This window comes from Garra rufa, chromosome 15 (assembly GCF_049309525.1).
Source record: "Garra rufa chromosome 15, GarRuf1.0, whole genome shotgun sequence".
NCBI classification, from domain to species: Eukaryota; Metazoa; Chordata; class Actinopteri; order Cypriniformes; family Cyprinidae; genus Garra; species Garra rufa.
This window is the reverse complement of record NC_133375.1, coordinates 23,510,903-23,524,387: the sequence shown is the minus strand read 5'-3', so window position 1 is coordinate 23,524,387 and position 13,485 is coordinate 23,510,903. Positions and strand designations below refer to the sequence as shown.

Below are 13,485 nucleotides of genomic sequence, written 5' to 3'. Positions count from 1 at the left end.
GAAACCACGGGAGTTAAAGAGTCAGTTCACCCAAAAAATAAAAAATGGTCATCATTTACTATCAAATCATTCCAAACTGATGATGTTTTTGACTGGAATTCAAAAGGGATTTGAGCTTAAAGGGATAGTTCACCCAAAAATGAAAATTCAGTCAGTAATTACTCATGCTCATGTTGTTTCAAATACGCAAGACCTTTGTTCATCTTCGGAACACAAATTAAGATATTTTTGATGAAATCCAAGAGATCCCTGTCCCTGCATAGACAGCAACGCCACTGACACTTTCAAGGCAAAAAGCCAAAAAATATTCTCGTAGCTTTATAAAATCACAGTTGAACCACTGATGTCACATGGAATATTTTAACAATGTCTTCACTAACTTTCTGGGCCTTAAATGTGTCAGTTGCATTGCTGTCAGAAAAGCTCTCAGATTTCATCAAAAATATCTTGTGTTCCAAAGATAAACAAAAGGTTTTATGGGTTTGGAACCACATAAGGGTGAGTATTTAATGACATTTTTTTTTTTGAGTGAACTATCCCTTTAAACATAGCGCCTCATATTATACCATTATACCAGGTTTGAGGTCAAACTGTGCCGTTTAATTTTTTTCTTTAAAATAAATAATGACAAATTTTGATTATATATACCACTTTTAGTGCTTTTAAGCTTTAGCTTTTTTGAAACTTAACCCCAGTCCTCATTCACTTTTACATGGAATAGAGCAGCCAGGACATTCTTCTAAATATCTCCTTTTGTGTTGTACACTACCAGTCAAAAGTTTTTGAACAGTAAGATTTTTAATGTTTTTAAAAGAAGTCTCTTTTGGTATTTAAGCCTGCATTCATTTGATCCAAAGTACAACAAAAACAGTACAACTTTGAAACATTTTTATTATTTAAAATAACCGTTTTCTATTTGAATATATATAAAAAAAAATGTAATTTATTTTTGTGATTTCAAAGCTGAATTTTTAGCATCATTACATCAGTCACATAATCTTTTAGAAATCATGCTGCCGAGTAGTATTTTTTTCAGGCTTCTTTGATGAATAAAGTTCAGAATAAATGAATAAATCTTGTAACATAAATCTTTATCATCACTTTTGATCAATTTAACAATCTTTTCTGAAACATAAATAAATAAAAATACACTGACTCCAAGCTTTTAAAAGGTATAGTGTATAATGTTACAAAAGCTTTTTATTTCAGATAAATGCTGATCTTTGGATGTTTCTATTCATCAAAAAATTCTGAAAAAAATATACTTATGTACAAGTATAAAATATTGATGATAATAATAATGTGGCACTGAAGACTGGAGTAATGATGCTGAAAATTTAGCTCTGATCACAGGAATAATTTACATTTTAAAATATATTCAAAGAGAAAACAGTTCAAGTTAAATAGTAAAAATATTACTTGTACTTTGGATTAAATAAATCTAGGCTTGGTGAGCAGAGGAGACTTCTTTAAAAAACATTACTAATCTGACTTTTGACTGGTAGTATACAAATATTACGGACGTATATTAAGAATAATGTGACTTTGACTAAATGACTGAATATAATTTTTTGGTTAACTGTTCCTGTTTTGCTCAAGGGAACGGTGAAAAAAAATGGAATAAAACTCTTATTTCTCTCTCTCTCTCTTCCAGCAAACTCTGTTCGTGGGTTCACAGACAGGTGTTGTCCAGGTGCCTCTGCACCGCTGCAGTATGTACGGTAAAGCCTGTGCCGAGTGCTGCCTGGCTCGAGATCCATACTGCGCCTGGGACGGGCACACCTGCACACGCTACCTGCCAAACACAAAACGACGTTACCGAAGACAGGACATCAAACATGCAAACCCAGCAGTGCAGTGCATGGACCAAAACCTCAGTGGTAAGAAAGAAGCCATGCAGCGTGAATGTCAATACACCACTGGCCTCCGCTGAGAACTTCAATTGCATTTACATGTCAAAGAGCTCACTGATGTGAAAGTGCAGGAGAAGACCTATTCCTTCAGAGACTTGAAGTTACATTGTTTAATCATTTGAGTTCAGTACACCTTTGAGCTAGTCTAATAGGAAGATTAATAGGGTTTGAAGGGCAATCTCATTCCACCGGGACAAACTCTCTGTTTGGTGTTAAAGACAGGAACTGATAGAGTGAGGGGTGAACAGACAGATCACTCTCTGTCTCTCATCACAGAGGAGAGAGAGAATGAGAGGAAAGAACAAAAGAGGTGTGAGTGAAGAGCACTTGAGTGTTTGCATGCCAAAGGTGAGGATGTTGGTGATGAAAAGGGATTACATATGTATCTGCATACTTGCACAAACACACATGCAGTGGAAAATCCCAGACTGACCTTACACTGAACCGTGTTGCGTGACTGTTAAAGGGATAGTTCACCCAAAAATGAAAATTTGATGTTTATCTGCTTACCCCCAGGGCATGCAAGATGTAGGTGACACAAACGAAGATTTTTAACAAAAACTGGTGCAGTCTGCCAGCCATATAATGGACGTGGATGGGCACCAAACCTTTAAAAGTAAACAAAAACATGCACAGACAAATCCAAATTACACCCTGCGACTAGTGATGATACACTGATGTCCTAAGACACGAAGCGATCGTTTTTTGCGAGAAACTGAACAGTATTTATATCATTTTTTACCTTTGATACACAGCTGCGTCCATCTGTCCTGAGCACAAGCTTTTCATTCGGCTCGTTACATGTGAAAGCGCTCTGGCGTAGTATACGCAAACACCGTAAGGGGAAATCAGTGAAAAGTCCCGGATGGGTTTGCGCAAACAAACGTAATCTTTTAACTTTAAATCGGTTTGAACAATCAGGATAAGCGCAAGTAAGTACCATTTTGAATAGCCGCTATACCCACAATCTCTGTGCACCGTGTAAACAATGAGTGTCGTATTCATGCGTCAGATCGCTTCCGGTGTTTGCGTATTCTACGCCAGAGCGCGTTCACATGTCACGAGCTGGATGTTAAACTCGTGCTCAGGACAGATGGACGTGGTTGTGTATCAAAGGTAAAAAATGATATAAATACTGTTCAGTTTCTCACAAAACCAATCGTTTCATGTCTTAGGACATCAATGTATCGTCACGAGTCGCAGGGTGTAATTTGGATTTGTCTGTGCATGTTTTTGTTTACTTTTAAAGGTTTGGTGCCCATCCACTCATATCATTTGGCTGGCAGACTGCACCGGTTTTCGTTAAAAATCTTGTTTGTGTTCTGCTGAGGAAACAAAGTCACCTACATCTTGGATGCCCTGGGTGTAAGCAGATAAACATCAAATTTTCATTTTTGGGTGAACTATCCCTTTAAAGTGTCGTATTCATGCGTCAGATCGCTTCCGGTGTTTGCGTATACTACACCAGAGCGCGTTCACATGTCACGAGCTGGATGTTAAACTCGTGCTCAGGACAGATGGACGTGGTTGTGTATCAAAGGTATACAAAGGTTAACAGTCATGCGTTCGTCTCTGTAGTGGAGGATCTGGATCTGACTGAAGAACGGGTCGTTTACGGCACTGAGAACAACAGCACTTTCCTGGAGTGCATCCCTCGATCGCCACAGGCCACTGTCACATGGCACATTCAGAGAGATGACTCCTTTGAGGAGGTGAGAGACTTATAGTACATTACTGTTTTGCTTCAAATTGCAAAAGTGAATGATTTTACCAAAATAAGAGGGATCATACAAAATGCATGTTACTTTTTATTTAGTACTGACCTGAATAAAATATATTACATGAAAGACGTTTACATTACATCCAAAAATAGTTACATTTATAAAAAATTACCCTGTTCAAAAGTTTACATACACTTGATTCTTAATACTGTGTTGTCACCTGAATGATCCACAGCTGTGTTTTTTTTAGTTTCGTGATAGTTGTTTACAAGTCCCTTTTTTGTCCCGAACAGTTAAACTGCACACTGTTCTTCAGAAAAATCCTTCAGGTCCCACAAATTCTTAGATTTTTAGCATTTTTGTGTATTTGAACCCTTTCAAACAATGACTAAGATTTCAAGATCCATCTTTTTACACTGAGGAACTTACAGAAGTTTCAAACGCTCACTGATGCTGCAGAAGGAAAGATGGGGGTGAAAACTTTTTGTATTTAAAGATCAGGGTCAGTTGAACTTATTTTGCCTATTGTAAGTATCTTCTGTAGCTTTTGAAGGGCAGTACTAAATAACAAAAAATATGATAATTAGGCAAAATAAGAAAAATGTACACATCTTCATTCTGTTCAAAAGTTTACACCCCTGGCTCTTAAAGCATTGTTTTTCCTTCTGGAGCATCAGTGAGCGTTTGAACCTTCTGTAATAGTTGCATATGAGTCCCTCAGTTGTCCTCAGTGTGGAAAGATGGATCTCAAAATCATTCAGTCCTTGTAAGAAAGGGTTCAAATACACAAATGCTGAAAAACGAAAGAATTTGTGGGACCTGAAGGATTTTTTTTGAAGAACAGCAGGCAGTTTAACGGTTTCGGACAAACAAGGGACTCATGAACAACTATAAAATATATATATATATATATATATATTTTTTTTTTAAACTAAATGTGGATCATTCAGGTAACAACACAGTATTAAGAATCAAGTGTATGTAAACTTTTGAACAGAATTCAACTAGTTTCTCTTGTGGACTATATGTAAAAATCTTTTATGTAAAATATCTTATTCAGGTCAGTACTAAATAAAAGAATAACATGCATTTTGTGTGATCCCTCTTAGTTTTTGTAAAGTAATTAAGATTTTGCAGATTGTGTAAGGTGTATGTAAACTTTTGACCTCAACTGTATGTTCACTTTTACATCCAACTAAAAAACACCTGCATTGCTTATGAGACATATTTGCTACAGCAGCTCAATTTCTGACCATTTCTCCTCCTTTGTTTAGGTGGTACTAGATGAACGTATCATTAAGACAGATGACGGTTTGTTGTTCCGCCGTGTGCTCCGTCAGGACGAAGGCATCTACGTGTGTCGATCTCGGGAACACGCATTCACACAAACCCTCTCACGCTTCTGGTTGGATGTCTTACACGCCGAAACCCTTTCGGACCTCCTGTCACGTGACAGCAAATACAAAGTGTGGTCACCTTGCACTGGCAACACAGCCTCTACCAATCGTGGCCTAGCCAGGACATGGTTCAAGGATGTTTTGCAGCTGATCGGTCCTTCAAACCTGCCACAGGTGGAGCAGTACTGTGAACGTGTTTGGTGTAACGAGAAGCTGAGACGCAAACACAAAAGCATGATGGACAAATATCGGCAAGCGCAGGACTCAGCACGGAGAGCACGAGTCCAAAAGAGCACGGGGGAATCCCGAATCCGCTCTCCACGGGACCTCCACACACATGAGTAAAACACCCACATGAAGCAAAATGGACTTCCAGTGGAAAGTGGATCGATTTTTAGATGCTCATACACACATAAACATAAACCTACTTGTTTTTGTTTGTGTTGATGTATATCATAGGTTTTATGTCTAACAGTCCAAGTTCTCTCTGTGTTAATTAGGACATTCTTGAGCGTCCTCTCTAAAAAGTTCCTGTGACCATGGCAGCCGGCCCTCATCACCTCACAGTAGACCGTGGCTAATGTTATATGTCTCACTTAAGAACTCAGCAGCTGCAAAACCTTTTTACTGGAACAAATGAGGGTAGACAGGATGAAACTAGCTGACTGGAGTGCTGCCCCTGCAATAACAGGTGCCAAAAAACATACATTCATTTCAGATACGACTGGCTGTGATACAACTGGGCATAATGCTCAGAGACTTTTCCTCAACTGAGAACTATGGCAGCGTTCAACAAAACTCAGCTTGCCAGTACATCAAGCTGTAAAGAAATAAAAGTTGGACTAATTAGACTTTCTCTGGTAACTGAATCATAGCTTGACGACCGTTGAGACTTCAACAGAACTGACTTTGTTCTTAATCAGCTTGAAACACCACATATCATGATCAAGCTTCAGAACTTTGTACAGGCATTGTTTTCTTTTTACCTTTTGAGATGTAAAGTTTGGTAACACTTTATAGTAAGGTCCAGTTTGTAGCTAACATGCATGAGCAAATTTTTACAGCATTTATCAATTTTTCTTTTTCTAATTATATACACTTATGTTTTTTTTTTTAAAGGGAACCCTGGGTATCAAGACTTGTATGGCTTACTATACCATAAATGATGTTTCCTACTGAAATATGTAAAAGAAAACCCATTAAAGATTTACATTATTTAAAAAAAAAAAATAACATTTAGCTTATTATTTAGTTTTAATGTCATAAAACTAGCGAGCTAAGCCAACTGTAGTGCTGCTAGCTTTGTGTAAACATGGCTAAAGATATGAAAAGAGGAACAAACCAACCGAGTGATTTATGCTGAAACCGCTCCGCTTGATGCAAACTCGTGACTTCAATCATTCAGTTCAAGTGATTCACTTGAAATGATTTTAAAAAGCATTAATAGTTATGAGTGAAACAGAGAAAATGATTTACTGTTTCAAAGCACTCCAATTGGATCACATTTTGCAAATCATTTGATTCAAATCAGACTTTGGGGCGGGATTTGTGCTTTGAGTCCTCACTTGAAATGATTTAGGAATCATTATTCAGATTGGGACTTTGATCGGGATTGCAAATCATATGATTTAGATTGGATCTACGGAATGGGTACACAAATCTTTTGATTTAGATCGAGACTTGTGCAGGTTTGTGTATCATTTGAGTGTATCATTCGGTTACGCTAATTTTTTTTATTTAAATAGCAACTTTGAACCAGGTTTGTGAATCATTTTGCAAATTAAATGATTGGCAATCAGCAATTCGAGTCCTGATCTGAAATAATGGTTTGTGAATCAGGTTCGCAAATCTTTAGATTCAGATTGAGACTTGAGCGGATTTGTAGATCATTTGATTCAGATTAGTACTTCGGAGCAGTTTTCGCTAATTATTTGATTTAGATCAGAACTTTGGACTAGGTTTGTGAATCATTTCACTCCAAGTCCTGATCTGAAATGTTTTTTCACGAATCATTATTCAGATCGGGACTTCTTAATCATTTGATTCAGATCAAGACTTGTGCGGGTTCGTAAATCATTTGATTCAGATCGGAACTTCTAAGTGCAGAACGCAAATCATTTGATTCAGATTGAGACTTGTGTGGGTTCACAAATCTTTTGATTCAGTTCAGGACTTCAGAGCATGGATCGCAAATCGTTTGATTTAGATCGGAATTTCAAAGCAGATTCGCGAATCATTTGATTCAGATCGAGACTAGTGCGGATTCGTAAATCATTTGATTCAGATTTGAGATCTAAATGAATTGATTTAGATTAAACTTCAGACTGGGTTTACGAATTATTTTGCAAATGAATTATTTCACAATCCAAGCTCCGAGTCCTGACCTGAAATGATTTTTCGTGAATCATCATTCACAAATCATTTGATTTAGATTGGAACTTGATAGATAAGACATTGATAAGTGAGACCTTTGTTTGACTTCCTTGAAAATCAAAAAACAGTGCTAGAAAAGTCCTTTAAATTCCTGAAATTTTATTTTGCAGTATCTGTACGAGTAGCTGTGGTCATTTTTTATCACTATCAGTTATATTAGAAGTTGTGTTGTGGTAAAAACAGCAGCAGGTAGTGCCAGTAGCTTACAAGAGTGCAAGCATTTTACTTAATGAAAACAATTGCACCCCCATAGTCCAAAATATGTGTAAAATGATGTAAATTTTTAAATAACCTTAATCTTTCATTGGATTTTTACTACAGTACATATTTAAGTAGGAGACATAATTTATGTTATATCAAGCCATACAAGTCTTAATACCCAGGGTTCCCTTTAACATTGTATACATTAATTTATTATGAACATGAATTACTAATGAACAATAGCACAACAGTCACACCACAAACTTGCACCTTTATTTATTTTTTCACAGAAACGCAAATGCCGCCACTTTGTCTGTCAGTTTTCAATTGTAGTGAAAAATGCAATAACTGTTGCAGATTTATTTCTTTGAACAACCACATATTTTTGCCACGACATCCGCCGGACTGTACATTACACACAAACTGAACCTTACTATAACGTAAGTCCAAGATTAAATCAAATAGCAAACTGTAACAGATGTCAAACTAGACAGCTGATGGTTTACTCTTCTTTCTAGCAAACGCTGTTCAGCAGCTGCAGTACCCTTGCTAAAAACATCTGTGTCCTTTCTCTCTGTTCACTTACTCTAGTTTACGTGTTTCCTTGTACATCTAGACTAAAAACTCCTGCATCACTTGAACCATTTATTTATTAATAGTTAGAAAGGTCTGGAAAAAAATACTGCCTTCTCTAAAAACATTGCTGTACAAATCTTTCCTGGAGAGAAACCGCTTGGCTGCGAACTTTCTCAGTGTCTTTTCAGAACTTAAGAGGAAAATCATCAAACTGCCGGAGCAAATCAAGCAAAAGAAACACTCATATAATGCCCTGACAGGGCTGACTGCATAGACTAGTTGCACTGAAACTGCTTTTTGTGAACGGGTACAGCAGCACTGCTCCAATTTCAACCGCATGTGTCATTAAAACAATAATCTAAAAGGAGTTCTGTACCTCCAATAACATCAACACAATTTCTCTTTTTAAACCATCTTTAAATCAGTTGATTTAAGCTCATCTTCTCTGTAGATAAAATACACACAGGACAAATGCAGTGTTTTAAGTAGTGTGTCTGATATATTTATGTTATTTAAAAGTGATTCTTGCATGCAGAAAACTCAGACCTGTGTTTGGTTCAGTGATACATAAATAAAAACGTTTCACAGAGTGTTTTATGGGTTTGTGTTTCACATCGAGTCCGTGGAGAGCGATTAGGCCAGCTCCGAGCGACCCCCTCTTAGAGGGACCCAGGGGTTGGGTGTGACCGTTCAGCATTACAGATGTTCCTTTTAAGTTCTCCAAAGTGTGCTGGTTTATCATGTTGAACTGAAAAGGTCTTTTTCTCCTGAGATTGTCTTTGTCAGTGCTCAATTTATAAATGACTCCATTCAAGTGAGGTCATACGTTAGTGTCATTAGTCAGTACGAGGCTCGACGTTAAGAACAAGCGCCTGTGCTGTGATGTATATCGCTGCTGGAGAACAGACCACAGTAAAAGAGCTATAAAAATCAGTAAAGACATTCATAAACCAGACCCAGGCAGAACTGAAACACCAGCTAAATGAGGCCCAAATGTGCGTTTATATGTGATGTAGTTAGCAGGTGGATACGGTTGCATCATATAACTGTCAAATTGTGCCATGGTTTTGCTCTCAGTGTTAAAAAGCTAATTGCTAAGTCAAACATCACTGTTTCTATTGCTATTTGTTCTAGCCCCCTGACATCAAGTAGTAAACTTTGTCACACCATTGGTGCAACCGACATGAATCACTCAGAACACATTAGCAACATTCTGGCAACCACACACAATACTCTGGCTAGGACTTTGGTTCTCAACCAGGGGACTGGGGGCCTTAGCAAACTTCCAAGAGGGCCAAAGATGATTTAAATGTATTTAAAATAAGAACAAAGAAAGTATTAAAAAGAACCAGAACCCTAATACTTACTAAAACAAGATATTTCAATTTACCTCCTCAACGTTTTTCTCTTTGAAAAAAACTGCATATACTACCAGTCAAAAGTTTTTGAACAGTAAGATTTGTAATGTTTTTTAAAGAAGTCTCTTCTGCTCACTAAGCCTGCATTTATTTGCTCCAAAGTACAGCAAAAAAAAATACAAATTTGAATTTGAAATATTTTTACTATTTAAAATAACTGTTTTATATTTGAATTTATTGTAAAATGTAATTTATTCCTGATTTTAAAGCAACATTACTTCAGTCACATGATCCTTCAGAAGTCATTGTAATATTCTGATTTGCTGCTCAAACACATTTTTGAAAACAGCCGAGTAGATTTTTTAGGTTTCTTGGATGAATAGAAAGTTCAGAAAAACATAATTTATCTGAAATAGAAATCTTTTGTAACATTGTACTGTTCAAAAACTTTTGACTGATAATGTATTTGATGAGGTCTGTTTTCTTCTACTTATGCCAAAATCTAAAACATTTTATTGGCTGGAAATTGTGATTAAATCTAATTCTTACCATGTTAGTAGATATGTCAATTCATTGGTAAAAGAAAGTAAGATATATGTTAACTTTACTTTTGGGTTCATTTTGAGTAGATCAGCTGGTGTTTGGCTGCATGGGAATCATTTCACTTTGGCAGTAGCATAAAGTGAAAACATAAGATTTATTTCCTTCATGTGTTTGAAACACAGCCAGTTTGTTACAATAACCTTTCAGGATTCTTTCAACTTGAGGAGGGAAGGGAGTCAAACAATTACCTCTTTATGTCTTTCTGCAAAAATACTTTCATAGCAATGTGAATGTAATAGATCAGAAAGTGAATAAATGTAAGAGGGCTTGCACACAGAAGGACAGTAATAATTGCATCCGTTGTCTATTACAGTAGACTGATATTGTATATTTATGCTTTGTTTTTTTTTTGCCAAAGTCTTGTTGTTTATTTGTCAGCATGTGAAAGTATGCACACAGAGGAAAATCAGAGTTTGATCTTAAACTCTTAGTCTAGGTCAAGCATCAATATTACTATTGTTCATATTTGGGGTTAGTAGTTTACTCAAAGCTTTCATTTAGACCGCTAAAGCTTGTTTGTCAGTGTTTTCAGATCATTGTCCGTGGTGCTTCAGCAATGAGGAGCGAGCACGTGTGCATGGTTGCCAGATTGCTTAAAATAAGCAAAACACCGGGTAGGAAATGTATACATGTTACAGCAAAGCTCTGATTCAGGGATTTGAACTCTTGTTATCTGGCAACCAGACATGAAAGCTTGCGTAGTAGAGGCTTGTGAAGCAATAACATTTTGTCTCCTTTTCCTTGACGAAAATAAAGTTTTTTAGTCTCGTCTTATTTCGTCAATGAAATTGCATGTTGATATAGTCTTAGTTTTCATTTATTGACCTTATTGTCGTCTCGTCTTAGTCACATTTTTTGTCATTTTTTGTTGAGATTAGCACCATTTGTAAATTTATATCTTGCAACTTCCAATTTCCTTAGAATTACAAGGAAAAAGAGAAGTTTTGAATTGCAAGATAAAGTCATATTTGCCTTTATTTTTTAAATTCCATGGCAGAAACAAACTTGAAGGATTTGTTCACTCCTGAATCTAAATTTCCTGAATCTAAATTTCCTGATAATTTACTCATCCCCATTCCATCCAACTCCCACTTTTGTTGTTACCTTAATGTGGTGGGGGAGTTTGCATGGCTTTATGACCCTGAGTAGCTATGTCTTGGTTCCTGATAGATATAACTATGCTGAACAGGTCTCAGGTGAGGGGCCAGAGAAAGGAAAACACCCAGTCCTCCTCGTCAGGGGTTAGGCATGAGGCCAACTACCACCAAAAAAAAAAAAAAAAAAAAAAAACACAAAACCCTAGTCACATAAGTGACACTATGACAGTTTCAGATAAAAAGGTCTCCTAGAGAAGTCAGAAGCTTGAGAGTAAGTTTTCTGGGGTCCGTCTTGGTACTTGGAATGTGCGGACCATATATGAAACATCCAAAACAGCACAGGTTTTCAAAAAATGGACAGATATAATCTGGACATACTGGGCATAAATGAGAGCAAATGGACTGGTTCTGGTCGCAAGGTAGCAAGTAAAGACTCAACCATCCTCTTCTGTGGCAGAGATGACCATTATTCAAATGGTGTAGCACTAATTATTAAGAAAGATGTAGCTAAATTCCTGCTACAGTGGGAACCCATTAGTGTTTGCTTAACCAAATCAAGATAAAACTGTAAACTGTAAAATTCTGTAAACTGACCCTACTGCAGTGCTAAGCTCCTACCAATGAGGCAACAGATGAGGTCAAAGATGAATGGTATCAGCAATTACAACAAGCTGTTAGTAATGTCCCTCAGCATGATTTGCTCTTGATAATAGGAGACATGAATGCCAAAGCAGGCAGTGATAATACCAACAGTGATTAGGTAATGGGGCGCCACAGTTGTGGAAACATCAATAACAATGGAGAAAGACTTGTTGACTTCAGCCTTAAACACAGTTGTGTTATTGGTGGCACCATCTTTACTCACAGGGACTTTCACAAATTGACATGCAGCCAGACATTGCGAAAACCTTTTACATCAAGCAGAAGAATGTGGAAGATGCATGGGGCAAGATCGAGGTTTTTACAGAGTCTGCTAAAGAAGTGATTGGCTACAGGAAAAAGGAGGACAAGACACGGCTAACATCTAGTACTTGGAAGACAGATGAAAGAAGAGTAGCTGTGGAAAAACTATTGGGTGCTAGATCACCCAGACTCATTGAGAAAGCACAAGAACAGTGTAAGATCAAAGACAGAGAAGTAAAGGAAAGTGCCCGTAACGATTGGGAGAACCTTTGTAGAGCACCTAGCACATGAAGCAGAAAATGCAGCATTGCAGGTAAAACTGAACACAGTTTACAAGATTACCAAGCAGCTGACAGGTCAAAAAAGCAGTTCCATACCAGTAAAGGACAAACAAGGCAAGCTAATAACAATAGAGAAAGAGCAGGGTGCCAGGTAGGTACAAAACTTTGAAGTACTAAACTGCCCGGAACCAGACGAATCAGTCAATCCTGCCCCATCCAGTAATACTAAAGGTATAGACATTCACCCTCCCACCAAAGAAGAGGTGGTGGATGCTATCAAGGCCATGAAATCCGCCTGGATAAAGCGCCTGGGATTGATTCCTTGCAAGTACAGCTCCTGAAGGCAGAAATATACACATCAGCAAGCATGTTAACAGACCTTTTTCAAAAGATCTGGGATGAAGACACTATCCCAAAAGATTGGAGTAAAGGCGTCACATTCAAACGGTCTAAAAAAAAAAAAAAAAGCAATTGTGACAACTGGTGGGGTATTACACTTCTTTATATTCCCAGCAAGGTTTTCTGTAGGATCCTGTTGAGGAGGGTCGATAACGCTATAGACCACAAACTGAGAAAAGAACAAGCGAGATTTCGAAGGGGGAGAGAATGCACAGACCAGATATTTGCACTTCGTAACATCATAGAGCAATGTCTGGAATGGAATGCACCACTTCAAATCAATTTCATAGACTTCACAAAGGCATTTGACAGTGTCCACTGAGACAGCTTATGGAATACCACCTAAGATTGTACAACTCATTAGAAAGTTAAATGAACAATTTGAGTGCTCCATTATACTCCATGGTACATTGACAGTCTTTTAAAGTCAGGTCTGGCTTGCAGCAGGTTTGTATTCTCTCACCTCTTCTATACCTGATCACCATCGACTGGGTTATGCATCAAATGATATCTGACCATACTCGTGGCATTTCATTCAATTGACTCCCTTCTCTCATTTAGATTTTAGCTTGCATATATATCCAGCCAGCCAGGGATGTGAAT

The 13,485-nt window shown here is 37.4% G+C and overlaps 1 protein-coding gene across 1 annotated transcript in view; it reads left to right on the top strand.

Moving 5' to 3' along the window:
- Positions 1-8,833, top strand: part of sema3bl (sema domain, immunoglobulin domain (Ig), short basic domain, secreted, (semaphorin) 3bl) — a 53,758-nt gene extending 44,925 nt beyond the window's left edge. The window contains exons 13-15 of the mRNA XM_073818588.1: positions 1,655-1,880; positions 3,492-3,625; positions 4,909-8,833. Coding sequence (XP_073674689.1) covers positions 1,655-1,880; positions 3,492-3,625; positions 4,909-5,376 — 828 coding nt within the window. The 3' untranslated portion in view covers positions 5,377-8,833. The remainder of the gene's footprint in view (positions 1-1,654; positions 1,881-3,491; positions 3,626-4,908) is intronic.
- The last annotated feature ends 4,652 nt before the right edge of the window (positions 8,834-13,485 follow it).